Source organism: Sus scrofa, chromosome 16, assembly GCF_054392235.1.
Source record: "Sus scrofa isolate SSC_HxYL_T2T_F1_AM1 chromosome 16, Sscrofa_HxYL_maternal_Yorkshire_Landrace_v2.0, whole genome shotgun sequence".
In the NCBI taxonomy this organism is placed as follows: Eukaryota; Metazoa; Chordata; class Mammalia; order Artiodactyla; family Suidae; genus Sus; species Sus scrofa.
Window position 1 is genome coordinate 76,521,533 of NC_139398.1, and position 15,434 is coordinate 76,536,966.

Sequence of the window (15,434 nt, forward strand, 5' to 3'; positions counted from 1 at the left end):
AAGCCTCTGTTTGGATGACTTGAAAGTTGTAGCTCCCCTTTTTAATCCTTCCACCTAAAAATATGACCACCCATACCGAGGCATCATTCCTCCTTAAACTGAGGGGGTGATCTCTCAGTCTTTCGTTTGATCTCTTCGTCCAGTTACTTTGTATATAACTATGACAGTGAAGCTAATACTTCTTTTTTTTTTTTTTTTTTTTTGTCTTTTTGCCATGTTTCTTTATGGTAGTGAGCTTTTGGAAGAATGGCAAAGATGAGCCCCTGAAAGGTGTAAAAATTCATGTTGTTCACAAATGATTATCTTTATTTTTGCCTGAAGCTACACTTGAAACCAGGCAGGCCGACTACATTCACTCCATGGCCTCAGCCAGTCCTCCGCATGGGAGAGGAAACCAGAGAACAGCCTTTTTACTTGCAGTTTAGGATTCTGATTCTTCAGAAAATCACCCTGGTGCTTTGCTTCTGATATATTCTGAGTAATTGGATAAAGCATGACGATGACACTGTGCATCAGGGAAGGGCTGCTAATTGCTTTGTTAGCCATGCAGGCTCTCCTGGCACAAAGCACGCTTGGCTCCTGACTATTACTGACCAATCCGTTTAGGGCTTTCAGCTGCCACTTCGGCTTGGGTGGGCTTTATTTGTTGCTCGTGGACTTCTGGGGTACATCTGAAAACTCTACAGGTGGAAATAAAATAGAAAAGAAATGAATGTGTTTGGTTATAGAGGCTCCAAATGTTGATATCCTTCTCTGTAATTACGTATGTACATCAAAATTTTCTTCTCCTTTTAAAACCATACTTCTAATACATTATTCTAAAATATACAGGAGTTTCACAGGTTTTTCACTTCAGTGATTGGTAAAACTTGTTAATTATTCCCAAACCGGGTTGCTTTTCTCTAACTTTAAGGCACTTAGCAAAATCCAAAAAATAGGGTCATAGATTTCTTAGAAGACATTATTAGGCAAAATTAGTGTTACACTGTATACAACAGTTGCACAATTAAAGCTGAGTTGCACTTTTCAGAATTAAACGGGTAAAATTATTTTGTAAAGCATTAAAAAAATGACCTCCTTCATATTACTATTTTTCCAAATATATCACTCTTTTACCTCCCCACAATTAGCATGACATCAGAATGAATTTTCCATATTCTATTACATGTGATTCTAGCAAATAAGGGACAGACAGGAAGATGGATCTCAGCCAGTAGGCCAACCAATATCTATAAATCATAGATTTGCATCTCATATCTGTACATACTTGGACTATGCTAGAAATAATTCTTTTCTTAAAATACTTAAAGATATATTACGCCTCTCACACATAAGCCTACCCTCTATTAGTGCAGTTTATATTTTTCTTGTTCTTAAAATTCATTGGGCCAAAGTACTTTATTATGCTGCTTGGTGCGCTTTACTGCTGATGTTCTTTCTATTTTTCAGAAACATAAAAATGGCAAAAATAAAACTCTCAAGCCACTGAAGGCAAATAATGTTTGTACTGTGAGGCTAAGAGGGAAAAGCCATATTCAAAATGTCATCCCGCTAATGTTACAGATGACGGTTTTCCTGGCTGCCTATAGATGTGTAAGGGGTACTGTTTGTTTACCAGGCCGCCATGACCCTATTACACAAGTCTGTCATCTATTGTGTGGCTAACAGTCTTTTAAATTGCAAATCTGATGCTCTTTAGGGGGCTTCAGGAAAAAAAAATTCTCACTTTCCACACCATCCTATTTCTCTTGATTTCTTGCCTGTTGTAAGTGGAAGTTGGGATGTGCTGAATTTGCACCAGGGGTGCAAATGCAGGCTCAATTATAAGCATAAAATTAGAGTCTGTTCACCATTAATCAGCCTGGCTAATTGCTATGCACCACCATTAACCATATGGTGTGAAAGACAGCTTGCTCTCCCCAAGATGAAATTTCTTCATTGCAGACATGAAATAGTGAGGGCCCTGGATTTTAAAATAGCTTGTTTTAGATATTTAATTTCTAAACAACTTTCTGCAGTGCTTTCTATCAAGGCTAACGGCACAATAAAACTTTGCGTTTATGTCACAAAAGAGGTATATTTATAGTATGTTGGAGTTATGGTAAAGGAGACACAGAGAATTTAGATCAATAGGAAGGGGCTTGTGATGATTCTGTTTGTTGTAGGCAAAGAAAAAAGAAACAGAAAACAAAAAAACAAAAAACAAACCCCAAACCCCACCAGGGAATTGTGTCCTAGGTGGCTGCAAATTTTAAAAATTTGTTTTGTTCTGTTGAGAGGGTAAGCCCATTGTGGGAGCTGTCTAAAGGACTTGCTGCCACTAGATTATAATTCTTGCCTCTCTTTGAGACAAAGCCCCTTTGACTTGATGGCATAGAACTCTTTCTGTGGAATTCTGGGAGAGGTTCTCCATTTTTGGTAAACTGGAACCACCCTTACCAATCATCATTACATTTTGCTAATACTTGGAATGTAAGTTCTTAAAAAACATGGCCTCAGGAAGGATTTTTAAGAGCAAGAGTCATTCCAAAGGATTTGATTATAAATGCATCTCCACATTCTGTGTTTAAAATGTGACTGGAAAATAGGAACTCTCCTGGCCATGTGAGTCCAATCCCCCTGCCTCCCCAGGCAGGGTAAGGTAGATTGTCTCCCTTTCCAGAGCATAGGACAACTGCAGGTGCTCTGCTGAGGAAAGCATTCTTTTTCCATTGTCAATGCGTAACCTTTTGTGGACTATGAGCTCCTGGGCTAGCCTGGTCCCTTGATATGGCTTGTTCTTCCTTCCTCTTTGGCTGGAGTGTTCTGATTTTGTCCTTCACATTCCCACTTGACCATGGCTTCCTCAAGAAAGCATCCCTGGTCCTTGGCCTGGTCCCTTGTGATGTGTTCCTATGCTATCCCATGCTTTTCCTTCATAGCACTCAGCGCATTGGAACCGTGGGTCCAGGGCCTGCCTGTTTTTGCTGGATTAAAGGCTCCTTGAGGGCAAAGAGGTTACACAGTTTTCCTCTAGGCTTTAGGAGCCCATGTGTGAAATGGGGAGATATGATTACTTCTCTTGGGGTGGTGTTATGGTAAAGGAGACACAGAGAATTAGATCTATAGGAAGGGGCTTGTGATAATTCTGTTTTGTTGTAGGCAAAGAAAAAAGAAACAGAAAACAAAAAACAAACCTGAATAAGCCCTGGGGGGATTAAATGCTTAAATCCCCCCAGGGCTTATCATGGTACCTGGCTCATAGTAAGTACTGAATGTCTGTTGTTATTATTAATAGTAGCAGCAGTAGAAGTAGTGGTAGCAGTAGCTGCAGCATCCGAGTGTTTGAGTACCTGGCATGTAGTTGTTCAGAGGCAAAGATGGTAAGAGAATATAGAAAGGAGGTGAAGTGTCTACTAAAACATGAGCATACTTTGCTTATCCTAGGTGTGGGGGTTAAGGATATTTTCATTCATTCTTTTAGCACCTGCCATGTGCCAAGTGCAGTGGAAAGCAGAGCTAAAAAGGACTAGCTGCTGCTGTAGGAGAGCTTACAGGTTAGCCTGGGAGGTGAAACCTGGGAGCAGATAACTAGACTGCCTGGTAGAAAGGGTGGGCTGGGGTGTGGGGGTGAAGCCAAGGACTGTGACTGCTCAGAGAAAGGAGGGCATACTTACAGATGGGTTGTAGCTGCAGGGACTGGTGGTGGGGAGGTAAGATAGGACAGGGATTTTATAAAGGACATGAAGGAGTGTTTTGGCTCATTTCCTGGTGGTTCAGGAAGCATTTCTCTGGTGGTGAGTTCTGCAGATGGTGGGCTTGGGGCCTGGAGCTGGGCAGAGAGTTGGGATGAAGGGTAAGCAACATCAGAGGTCTTTTCTCAAAAGTGAGAGAGGATGCTGTGGGCTTACATGGGGTTGACAAGGATGGGAGAATAGAAAGAGAAGAGGCGATGGATCCACTCTTGGTGAACAATCTCAGTTAGTGTGTTGAAGAATTAGGAAAATGAACCTTGAGCATATAGGGCATAGAAATGAAGGGAGGGTGTTTCAAGGATAGGGAGTCATCCATATAATAAGTGTGGAAGTGTGGGATGATCCAGATAGACCTGAAGCCTGAGAAAAGTACTAGAAAGTCACTGGTGGGCTTCAGTAGAGGACATTCAAATAGGCACTGAGGCCTGGAAGTCAGGTTTTATGGGGTTCAGGTGGCAGGGATGGTGGTGACTCTGGCAAGGACAAAGTTGGGCAGTGAAGAAACCAACTCAGGAGAAGTGAGTCTTTTTTTTTTTTTAAGAATGGGAGAACTTGACAGTGTTGGTTAACTGAGGGAGAGAATGAACTTGTTCTTACAGTTATTAATCACAATTTTCAGGTAATTCATATAGCTCATTCTCTCAACACTTTGCTTAGAGGGGTAAGATAACCTTGCTTTTTTTTATTGTTGTTGTAAAGCTTAAAGGTGCAAATGATGCTTTTCTCCAGTTGGGAGAGCCTCTGCTTATGGGAAGAAGTTCCATGTCCCTGAGATGACGATCTGTGGGTCCTTAACCAGGAAACATGTAAATATTTCTTGCCCTGATTTATGAAGCTGCGTGTCAGCTCACCAGAGATTGCCACCTGTGCTCTGCTGCTAAGGAAGAGACTCACAAGCTTGTTTTTGCTTTTGTTTTTGTTTTTTGTCTTTTTAGGGCCATCCCCCATATGGAGGTTCCCAGGATAAGGGTTGAGTTGGAGCTATAGCTGTTGGCTACAGCCACAGCCACAGCCACATCAATGCCAGATCCGAGCTGCGTCTGCGACCAACACCACAGCTCACAGCAACGCTGGACCCTTAACCCACTGAATGAGGCCAGGGATTGAACCCATGTCCTCATGGATACTAGTCAGACTCTTAACCCGGTGAGCTACAATGGGAACACCACAAGCTTGTTTTTCCTGGGTGTGCAGAACTGTCTGAGGGATGCACAGTCTTGCCAGGGAAAGGGCTGCTGTTTTGCATGCACAGAGCATGTAGGACACCAGGTGCTGGGCACCCACTCCTGTGATGGCCAGCACACCCACTCCTGTGCTGTCCCGCTACTTGGGTTGCAGGTTGGGGAGTGGGAGTGCTGCTATGTGACAAAGCAAATGAAGACACGCCAAGGCCCTGGCAGATGCTGCGTTTAGGGAGTAAATGCTGTGTCTGTGCTAGTGCAGTGCCTGACACACATAGTAGGAGCCTAAAGAACAGCAGTTGAAGGGAAGAAAGTCCATCAATCACACAGTAATGAGGATATAAGTAGCACTGGATTTTTTTCTGTCAACACGGTGACTTTTACCTTGAAGCGCTTTTGTGTCCGTTGTTCCCTAAACCAAATTGTTGAGCCCTCTTCTGCCGTAAACACAAGTGAGTCTGTTCTCCCTTTGTCCTGTCCTTGTTGGTTAATCCTGTCTTGTGTATGGTGGAGGTTGGTACCCACCTTTCTTGGGCTTTCCGAGTTCAGTAGAGGAAACTAGGAAGCAGTTCAACTTAGAGAAGGGAGGGAAGAGAAGGCCAGAAGTGCTGTTGGGGTGAAGGAAGACAGGTCCTTGCTATGCATGGCTCTGGGTTAGCACTAGGAAACTTCAGAGGGTTCGTTGTCAGCTCAGCCTAAAGGAAGACTTTCCTTCCTTGAGTTGCAGTTGATTTTTAGCTTTTTTAAAATAGGAAAATAATATTGCAATACAAAGATCTGCCTGCAGAAGTCCAGAAATGAAATACATACTCTATTCTTCCCCGCCTCTTCTACTGCCTATAGGTTATTTCTTCGAAGTTGCTATTCATTCATTAAAAAAAAATACTTCCAGAGAGCTTACTGTGTGCTGGGTCTAGTTGCTGGGGGTATAAGAGTGAACAAAAACTGTCTAAGGCTTTTGTCCCCATGGAGAGACAGACAATAAAAGAGACAAATACATATAAAAAATATGATGTGATGAGTGCTAGGGAGAAAAGTGAAGCAGGATAAAGGGCTAAAGAGCTTGGGGGTCGTCAGGGAAGGGCTTTCGAAGGCTGTCACTTTGTGCAGAAATTTGAGTGAAGCGAGGGTGTGACCTGGCTTGTGAACACCTTGTCTCCTCCCCTCCCCAACTCCTTCCCTCCCTCTCTGTTTCTCACTCTTTCACCACCATCCCCACCTGCCCCAGGTAGGTCCATACCATACATACTGTTTGGCAACTTGGCTTTCTCAAGTCATGATATGGTTGGGGTAGACTTCGTTCCCTGATGGGTACAGACCCACCTTCATTCTTCTTGATGCTGCACTCAATCCCGTATATCCATGTAGCGATGTGCACACATACATACATGTGTTTATGTGTATATGCTTAGGTCTTTCAAGTGGCCTCCAACTGTAGGCACTGTTTTGTCGTTACCTCAGATGCAGAGCAGAGCCCAAGAATCCCATTTTGGGAATGATGGTCCATGTGATGCCGTGACGTGACTTGAGAGGCAGGAGACCTGTTGGGCTAGTTTTCGTACTTTGTATAAGGTTTTCTTTATAAATGTTAAGTGACCTCTAGCCTTTTGCCCTATTTTCCTTCCTTTCTGACCCCCATTTATTCCTGTTCTATCCATCCTTCTGCATGTGTGTTCTTTGCATCTGCCTTTTCCCCTGGGTCCCCCGGGGCCGTGCAGAGAGGGGTGGTTCTCACTTAGGCTGTGCTTCAGTTCAGCTCACTGCACTCAAAGGCATTTTTATTTTCAGGGATGAAGACAGTGCTGAAGGCTGAGGGCAGATCTGGGCCTAGAATGGAACTCACGTGGGGAGGTGCTTTGGTGTGTGGGCTGGGGTGGGGTGGGGTGCAGCTTTCCTCCCTTAAGTGTTCCCTCAGAGGAGCAGCTTAACCTCCTTTATCTGTTACCTTCCCGTTTTCTTGGGTTGTATTTTCCCAGAACATGACACTCATTCATGAGGTCTTCCAGTCCATCAATTGACCCATATTTGAGCTTTTTCTACTCTGTCCCAAGCCTTATGCTACTCATTAGGTATACAAAATTGAGGGTGTCTTCCTTGAAGCATATGGGTTAGTGGGGAAGCGGGGTGGGAGGAGAAAGATAGTAACAAAAAACACACAAAAATGTATGTGAGAATACAATTTGCATTGTGTTGAGTGCCCTGAAAGGAAAAAGCAGGGGAAACTTATCAGGTATCAGGGCCAGCTTCTCTGGGAAGGAAGGAGCCTAGTGGCTGAGGTCTGAAGAGTGGGTAGAGGCTGGCTAACTAGGGAGGCTTGAAGGAGGAGTGGTCCAGGCCCGGAGGCCTACCTGGGCCTGGGCCTAAGTGTGGCTCTTCCGAGAGGATGAAATTGGCCATTGAGGCTGGAGCTCGGCAAGGGGGAGGAGAGTGACAGGAGTTTGGAAGGCAGCTGTGCTCACTGCTGTACCATAGTGCTGCACCAGTGCTGTACCAACGCTGCACTGACAGGAGGTTGGGAGCTGGTCTGGCACCGTGTTATGCCATAGATTTATTCTACATGTGGTGGGAAGCTGTGAGAAGGTCTTGGGCAGTGAAGTGACACAGTCTCATTAACATTTTGTGGAGATCAGTCTGGCTCTTGCAGTGGGGGAGAGTGGAGGCAGGGAGACCAGGGGGGAGGCCACTGCAGGAGTCCAAGCAAGAAATGAAAGTGACCTGGATGAGAGTGATGGCAGTGAGAACCAGCCCATCTTGAGATGCAGATTCTAGTCTGAAGTTATCGTGTGAGTTGGAAGTGTCCCAGGAAGGCATTTAGTCTGGACAGGACACTGGTGAGGGTTTGACCACTGGGCATTTTTCCAATCACTATTTTGAAAAAGAAAGGAGAAAATGGAAAAGAGAAAGGAGAAATAGGCCTTCCCATCCATTGCTTTGCTCCTTGGGTAAAGGGGACTTGGACTCTGTTGATGGGCTGCTTTTGGAAACTTGTGCCCTCAAACTTAGAGGCAGGTACTGCAATCACTCCATTTGACAAGTGAGCAAACTAAGACTCACAGCAACGCTGGATCCTTAACCCACTGAGCGAGGCCAGGGATCAAACCTGTGTCCTCAAGGACACTAGTTGGATTCATTACCGCTGAGCCACGATGGGAACTCCCTCTTAGACATTGGGATGCTTTGGGCTTTTCATCCTCCAAGTCCTGGTATAGCAGAACCCAGGCCTGGAGGAAATAGTTTCCTTTGGATCAGAAAGGGAAAGATGGGTGGGGTCGTTTTGAGCAGGGGCTTTGACAAAGAAGATACAATTCTTGCTGTTGCTTTCTGAAGATATGAAAAACAAATAGAAGGAGCACCAAATTTGGAAGCTGATTCTCTTCTCATAGATATAGTTACAGCCAGGAGAGAGACTTCCCAACTTTGGTGAAATACTCCCTATGCAGGCGTGTATTTCTGGGTCCTGAAAACAAAATTCAATGTTTGTTTCTCTCTAGCAGCTCTCCAAATTTAGGCTCTATGATTCACTAAGTCAGATGAGTGTGTGTGCGTGTGCTTGTGTGAGAGAGGGAGAAAAGGTGCATTATTTAATTTATGGGGCAGGGTAATGTATAATCCTTGGATAACTCCCTTATCTCCTTGACTGACCAAATATATACTTTACAGTGTGCCCTTGGGTGTAGACCAGGCAGTGGACACTTTTTATTTGCAAACAAGTCTCAGATGGAGAGTTTTCCACTGACCATGAGCAATTTTCAAAAACCCCCATTTTTTCACCCTTTAGGAAGCCTCTCAGTTTTAGAAAAATCTGGCCATTTTAAGGTTACATCTGGGGTGAGGTTTTGATAGTAGGTGCTTTTCTTGCACATGTCTGCCTTCTCTCTGACCTAATAAAGGGTGTTCACTGTCAGGCCTTTGGATCAATTGTCCGTAATGTTCCCAGAAGATTTACACAGCGACCAGTGCAGGGCACCAAAGCCACAGGATGCGTGGATCTCGATTTTCTTTGATCTTGTCTGTTTCTCTTCATTATTGTGTTATACTTTTATTCTCATGATGATGGTTGGGAAGCAAACAGTTGCCGTTTTCGGATGGGGGACAGGCTGTGGTGGAAGGGAGTATCTTCCATCAAAGAGAAAGGGGAAGAAAAAGGAATCCATTTAATAGAAAATGACTGGAGGGGGAGAAATCACTCATACCTCATTATTGACGCGTTCCACACAATTAGTGTGATCTTGAGGGAAGAACGTTTGAGCCACCCACAACCTTGAATATTCTCATTGGGTAGATATCATAATAATGCATTTCACAGCGAACTCTTCCAATCCCGCGGGCCGCGATGGAGAGCCCCTCTCTCAGGGCTGTCAGTCCTCGCTCCGAGAGAGCCCCTCTCCCACCCTCCTTTGTGCAGGGAGAGGTGAAGCCTGGCCATTAACCCATAGGTGACCCAAATAGAATGTTCTGTCCCAGGGATCCGTTGATTGCCAGGTATTGCTTTGCGGTAATTCTAGCATTTGCAACCCAGCAATTTGAACCTTCTGTCTGCCTAAATGATGATTTTACATGGTAACGGTTGTACTAAATCCTCTCGCTTTTGCTCCATAGCCGCTGTTGTGACAAGAAAAGCTGTGGCAACCGAAATGAGACTCCCTCAGATCCAGTGATAATTGACAGGTAGGGACCACTCTACTTTCACTGGGTTCTTTTTTCTCATTATAATGAAACACCTGCCTCGTGTGGCTCATGGGTGAGGGTTAGGAAGGCATGTGGCCGAAATTTGCCTGTTGGTCATGACTTCAGCTGCGTCGAGGTATTGCGATTCCTGGGCAAGCCGTATGGAATGTTCTTTGGAGGCCTGTTTTCTTGGATTGCTCCAGTTTTGTGTCTGATTCATGCTCCTAAAGGAATATTTTCTTCTTTCTTGACTTTCTGTGGCTCACTCTTCACGCTGTGCCAGGAAGCTCCAGAAATAAAATAATAATAATTTGTGATTTATGAAATGTGGTTGGGTGCTTATAAATATTTAACTTTTATTTGAAAAATGTTTGAATCATTATCACTTTTAGCTACAGTAGTTCTGTTGGACGTCATCCATCTACATTTTAAGGTTTTATTTATGCATAAAAGCAGTTTTAAAGAGATCTGTGAACCAAGATTTTCTCCAGTTCTTTCCCGGGTTTGATTGTAGCTCATACTGCATTGTAAGTTGATTAATTTATCCTGCTTGTCTTAATTATTGTGTTTTTAAACAGATCCATATTACTAATCTGACATGACCAAGTAAATCACTGTAGAACAATAAATCTGTTGTAGTTGTCTGGTGCAATTTCGAGTCAGTGTGTGCACATATTCTGCAAAGTTGTCTTCCAAATATTCATGTTACATTTTAATTATTGAAATTCATTGTATGCAAACATGTATGATAAACCATTTGTGATGTAGCATTACTCCCTGAGAGTTAAATGGCCTGGAAGGTTTATAGATACTGTCAGTTGTCAGCTAGGAAAAAAGCTAGCACCTTCTACTAGCTGGAAGAGTCTTGTAACTAAGACTGACTGATTCCTCATTGAGGAAATCAGCGGCTGAAAAGTGCCCCCTCACCTATCTGTCTTTCCAGTTCTCTTCGTTGGGGGTTTGCTCTGTCATTTTTCAGTTAATCGAAAAAGTGTTTGCTTCACTGAAATATATGACAAAACATTGATTGCTGATTTTGACTTAGGCGATTCTTCAGGCTTAAACCCAGTTGGGATGGCCAAGTAGTTATAAAGCTTACATTTTAATCATTTTGTTTTAACAATATCTTTCACAGATATTCACCGAAACATGTATCTTTGCTTGATAAGTGAGGATTAATATATTTGATTCAGAGTTAAAACATTAATGGTTTAGTGTATAGTCAAGCTGTATGCTGCCTATAGAATTAAAACAGCAGATTTATCTACAAAAGCAGACATGCCAGTCATGGAATTTCTTTTTCTGCAATGGCACATTAGCTTTGAATGAATAAGGTAAAAAATAAATATAACCTTTATGCTGTTTGTTTCATTTAAATACTTCTCTTCAAAATACCAGTTGTTATTTTAAGTAAGTTTTTTCTTACTCTTCTTTTAAAAAGAAAGTGTTTTGATCAAAGGGCTAGCCCAGTCTCCCAAACTTTGAAACTATCAGCGTTTGGTTCTGCCACACAGTTTCTTTTGGTTTAGATGATGACAAGAACCTTACTTTGCCACCCGCAATGAGAATACTTTTTTTTTTTTCTGCTTTTGAATGGGTTAAGCTTTTAAGTTCCTCGTTTGGTTTTAAGCCGTGACTCTGATATAGATGGTTGATATGACTGTGGTTTGAATAACATTTGATTTTGACCTGTTCCTGTGGGTTGCGATGGCATAAGAAACTTGACTCAGCAGCGCCGTAATTAGCCCGGCCCGTGTTTTTGAAACAGGATTGTGTTACCTGGATTGCATTAGTGTGGCTTCTATTGTTGCCGCCTTGCATCTGTCCCAGTAGGGTACTTAAAACCTTTTCTTGGCTAGGGTAGTTCAAACAATTTAGGCAAAATAAGTATGCACTTTATACTGTTGGTGGCTTTAGTGATATTACTCATGACATTTATCCTTTTCATTTTTTTTTTTTCCTTTTGATTTGACAAAGTAGAGAACAGTGTTAGCCAATCTTAGTCTCTTAAGAGAGGAACACTTGAAAAACGGCTGAAACCCAGGGTATCTGCAACATATGTTTATTTGCTGGCTGTTGCCACTGTCTCCCATGAACTGTCTTTTCAAGCAGTGATGCCAGCTGATATGCAAAACCCCATTTAGCTATTTTTATTTGCATCTGAGTTTTCAGAATTTATTTGTCCTTCAGTCTGCCAAAGATTTTAAAAGCCTCAGTCCTGTCTGTGCTGATATGTGAAACTTTCATTTTTAACGACGAAAGAAGAGAATAACAACAGGAAAAGAACTTACACAAGGGAGGGCAAAATAGAAAAGATTTTTCAATTCCATAAAATTGCTGCAAAGGAAAAAAAAAATGATGGCAACCGTGTTTGAATTTCATAGTTTCCAATTTGATATTCTATATTACAGATTGCATAATATCTGCGTTACGTGCTTGGGGTTTGATTTGCTTTCAGATTTATGGACATGAATCTCTGCATATTTTGTAAAAATAGGGTATGGGGACTGCCTTCAGTAGCAGTAGTAACTGTTTTTACAGGTTTCATACAATATGCAATTATGGAGCTGAGGGTACAGGCAATCCTTATGTTCAGACCCAGCATAGTTTTAACATTCAGTCACCTTTTGGGCACCAATAATTTTTAGCTCCCTTTGCTTGTCCTTCGGATTTTGGAAGAACACAGCTATTTTTATCAGTCAAAAGACTTTTAGCAGTGGTTATTCAGGAAAACTATTTATAGGATTGATAGAAGAGGCTTTTTGGTCATACGGCAATGGTGCAGGGTAAGCTATTTCTGTGTTAAATTTTGGCTGTATTATTTGGTGCCAGTGATTTAGGGACATCAGCTTGGCATACCCTATCAAAAAAGCGGAATTAACAAAATCACCAGTTAAATCCTGCGATTTAGACAATGCGTTTCTCTTTCATTCTTTGATAATAGCGTGCAACAAAGTAAGAACAAATAGGATCCCGACTCTTTTTACAATTGTGGCAAGTGGTCAACTCACTTCAAAAAAGTTTAGAGGAAAATGTCTGTAAATGTACAAAGTTAGTTTGCATCTGGGGTTTACTGCCGGGTTATATTTCTGCCTGATGCCAACTGGCTTGACCGAGAGTTACAAAAACCAGGCTGTGCACAGGGATCGAGATCTTTGGGCTGTGTAGACATGGGAAAAGTCAATGTGTTATGTTTAATAGCTGATGACCAGGAACTAATAACAGCAAATTTCATTATTGTTGAGCTAAAGGGCTCTGTGTGGTAATTATTGTTAAAGTAAAAAGCAAAAAATGACTTATAGTTATTGGATTAAGGTGGAGATTGATTTAACATATTTACACAGTAACTCATATTTGAATTTAAAAGGTTTGCAATAAAATTCATGTTTAGAAATTGAATAAATTGTAGTTTTATTACCACATTGGATATCCTTGTGTCCTAACCTTTTTCCTTGGAGTTATCTCAGTTCAATAAATAAAACCTCATTAGACTATTCCCATTTCAACGAGTTTATTAAATTTTGCAGGAGTAATTAGCATAAGCTGTGCTAATTTTTCTGGAAGACTAATGAGGGAGGTTCTTAATTAGGTTTACTTTGTAAGAATCAGAAAAGATGATAATGACAAAAGTCACATAGGGTAGTCTGAATTGGGAACCCAGTTTTTCTGAATGCATAAAAAAAGTCTTCCATTTTCTCTGTAGAAACTTCTTTATAAATGCTTGAACTGAATATATTAAGTGTGCAGACTGTTAATCCTTATCTAGTTAGTTAGGATTACCATCCATTCTAGATTTGATTTACAAAACTCTTTATTTTCCTATCCTGGCTCACTAAACTGCCTTTGAGCAATGGTATGGATGAATACAGATGGTCTTACAAAAACATTTCTTTCTCCAAATGATGCTATAGGATTCCTTTCACATCAGAGCCTGAAGTTTTCCGGCCAGATCTGTGTCGCTTACTTCTAGTAGGCAGGATAGGGGATGGCCCAGTATTTGTTTGTTTGTTTGGTTTTTCAGTTTAAGTTCAGTGTGATTGATAAAATAGTTGGATCACTAAATAAAGGGAGAAAGTAAGAGCCCAATTCTTCATTTCCTTGTACTGTGGACCCTGAGAAGTGGGCAAGTGGAATTTTTTCTTTTAACAGATAGAAATAATAAAGAATGAAATTCCTCCTCAAATCACGGTCTCCTGTCTCTAGTGAATTTAGACATAGTCCTTTGTGGATATAATGTGGCTTGAGTCACCAGCAAGTTTTGTGTTGCTCACAGCCAATATTAAAAACATGGATTTTTAAAGCCTGCAACTAATATGCCTCTGAAGATTTTTGGGTTGCTTATTGCAGCTTTGATAGATTTGTTTTTCTTTCCCATTTATAAGAATCTCTGTATCTATGTTTGAGGCATAAGCCCTGACATCCAAGGTTTAAAGTAAAATACACTAATTTTGTAACATGAAAAACCTAGCCTGTTTGGAACTAGTTCTTTAGGCCATGCTTACCCAAGGGTCTTCTAAAAAGAGAAAAAAGTATATGTGTATATATATACATATACGTATATATATAACCTCCCCCCAGGATTTTCTAAAGAGCTTCCACATCTAGATCACTTTCACTTAGGCGATGCTGATTGGCTTTGCTTTATGATTGTTATCTGAAATAGAATGTTCAGGGGTGAAAATACTGCAGTGGCCACCTTAACTCTTGATTTACATCAGCGTTGTTCAGAGAAATAATTTAAGGTCCATTTCTCATCTAGGAGGTTAAATGCTGTGATAGGACTTTTCAGAGTAGTGCAATGTTACCACCAAGCTAATTTCTTGATGAAATTGATCCCAATGTGTTTATCTAACACGTACGTTTGTCTGTATACTAGGAAAACAATAGTAAAACTTTAGAATTAGGGTGTAATTGATTTTTTTTTTAAACCATTGAGCAGAGTGGGTGACATTCTAATTCTTATGTCTGTAATTCTAAGATGGTGAAGGCATCTGGACCACTTGACAATAAATGATTTCCCTCTGTCTCTTATCATCAGACTTAAATCCCAAAATTCACTAACATCTTTTTCTTTAGCTTCTGTAAAAAGAAAGTCCTCAACTAACATGCCCATAAACACATGCTTTTATTAAACTTGCAGATGAGGCTTTTAGTCAGAGTTTCAGGGCTTCATTTCTTTGACTTTTCAACTCTTACTCAGTTTTCAGAAGGACCAACCACTGAACATAATCACTTTGTAAGGTACGCAAGCAGCCATCTGGGGCTCGAGGAATCAGAGGTATAAATGCATTTCTCAGAGTTCTGATAAGCCTTTTATATTGCCTGATTTCCTAGATTTGAAGGAGGAAGAATTCATAGGCAGGATAATTGCGGCCCTCTTGGTTTGTTTGGGAGATTTGCGTTTTTCCAAAAGTGAAAAGCCCTGTGCTGACACTGGGTATGAATTTATAGTTGTTTATTAATCCTGCTGTATTTAAACATTTGTTTTCTCAGTGGGAATTCACATATGATTATTAGCAATGAGACTTATGTGAGAGACCATCATTCTAAATTTTATCACATATCAGACCATTCTGAATATGAGATGAGCCTGTACATTTGCGTGCGTTTTGCTACTGTGATAAGAGAATAACGAACACAATCAGCTAATAGCTGTCTCTCTCCCATTTGCTATCAGCTATTCCCAAATATACAACCAGGATACATTCAAATGGATTTCAAATATGCTGACAATATATCTTAATGCAAAGTACTTTTACATGGTATAATGCTACTGCAGACACTGTATAATGAACAACAGTGGTTTTCCTGTAAAGGAAATAATGGCAGCGACTTCCAAGAAATGTATTTA

The 15,434-nt window shown here is 41.2% G+C and overlaps 1 protein-coding gene and 1 long non-coding RNA gene across 6 annotated transcripts in view; both read left to right on the forward strand.

Annotated features, from left to right (window-relative positions):
* The window catches only part of EBF1 (EBF transcription factor 1), a 394,923-nt gene that overhangs the window by 15,669 nt on the left and 363,820 nt on the right, over positions 1–15,434 (forward strand). For all 5 annotated transcript variants that reach the window (XM_005672579.4, XM_003359834.5, XM_005672581.4 and 2 more), the window contains exon 6: positions 9,515–9,583. In XM_005672579.4, the coding sequence (XP_005672636.3) occupies positions 9,515–9,583 (69 nt within the window). The remainder of the gene's footprint in view (positions 1–9,514; positions 9,584–15,434) is intronic.
* Positions 183–7,797, forward strand: LOC146395665 (uncharacterized). Its single transcript, XR_014830981.1, has 3 exons — positions 183–2,229; positions 3,219–7,351; positions 7,605–7,797. It is a non-coding gene; the product is annotated as an uncharacterized LOC146395665 (long non-coding RNA).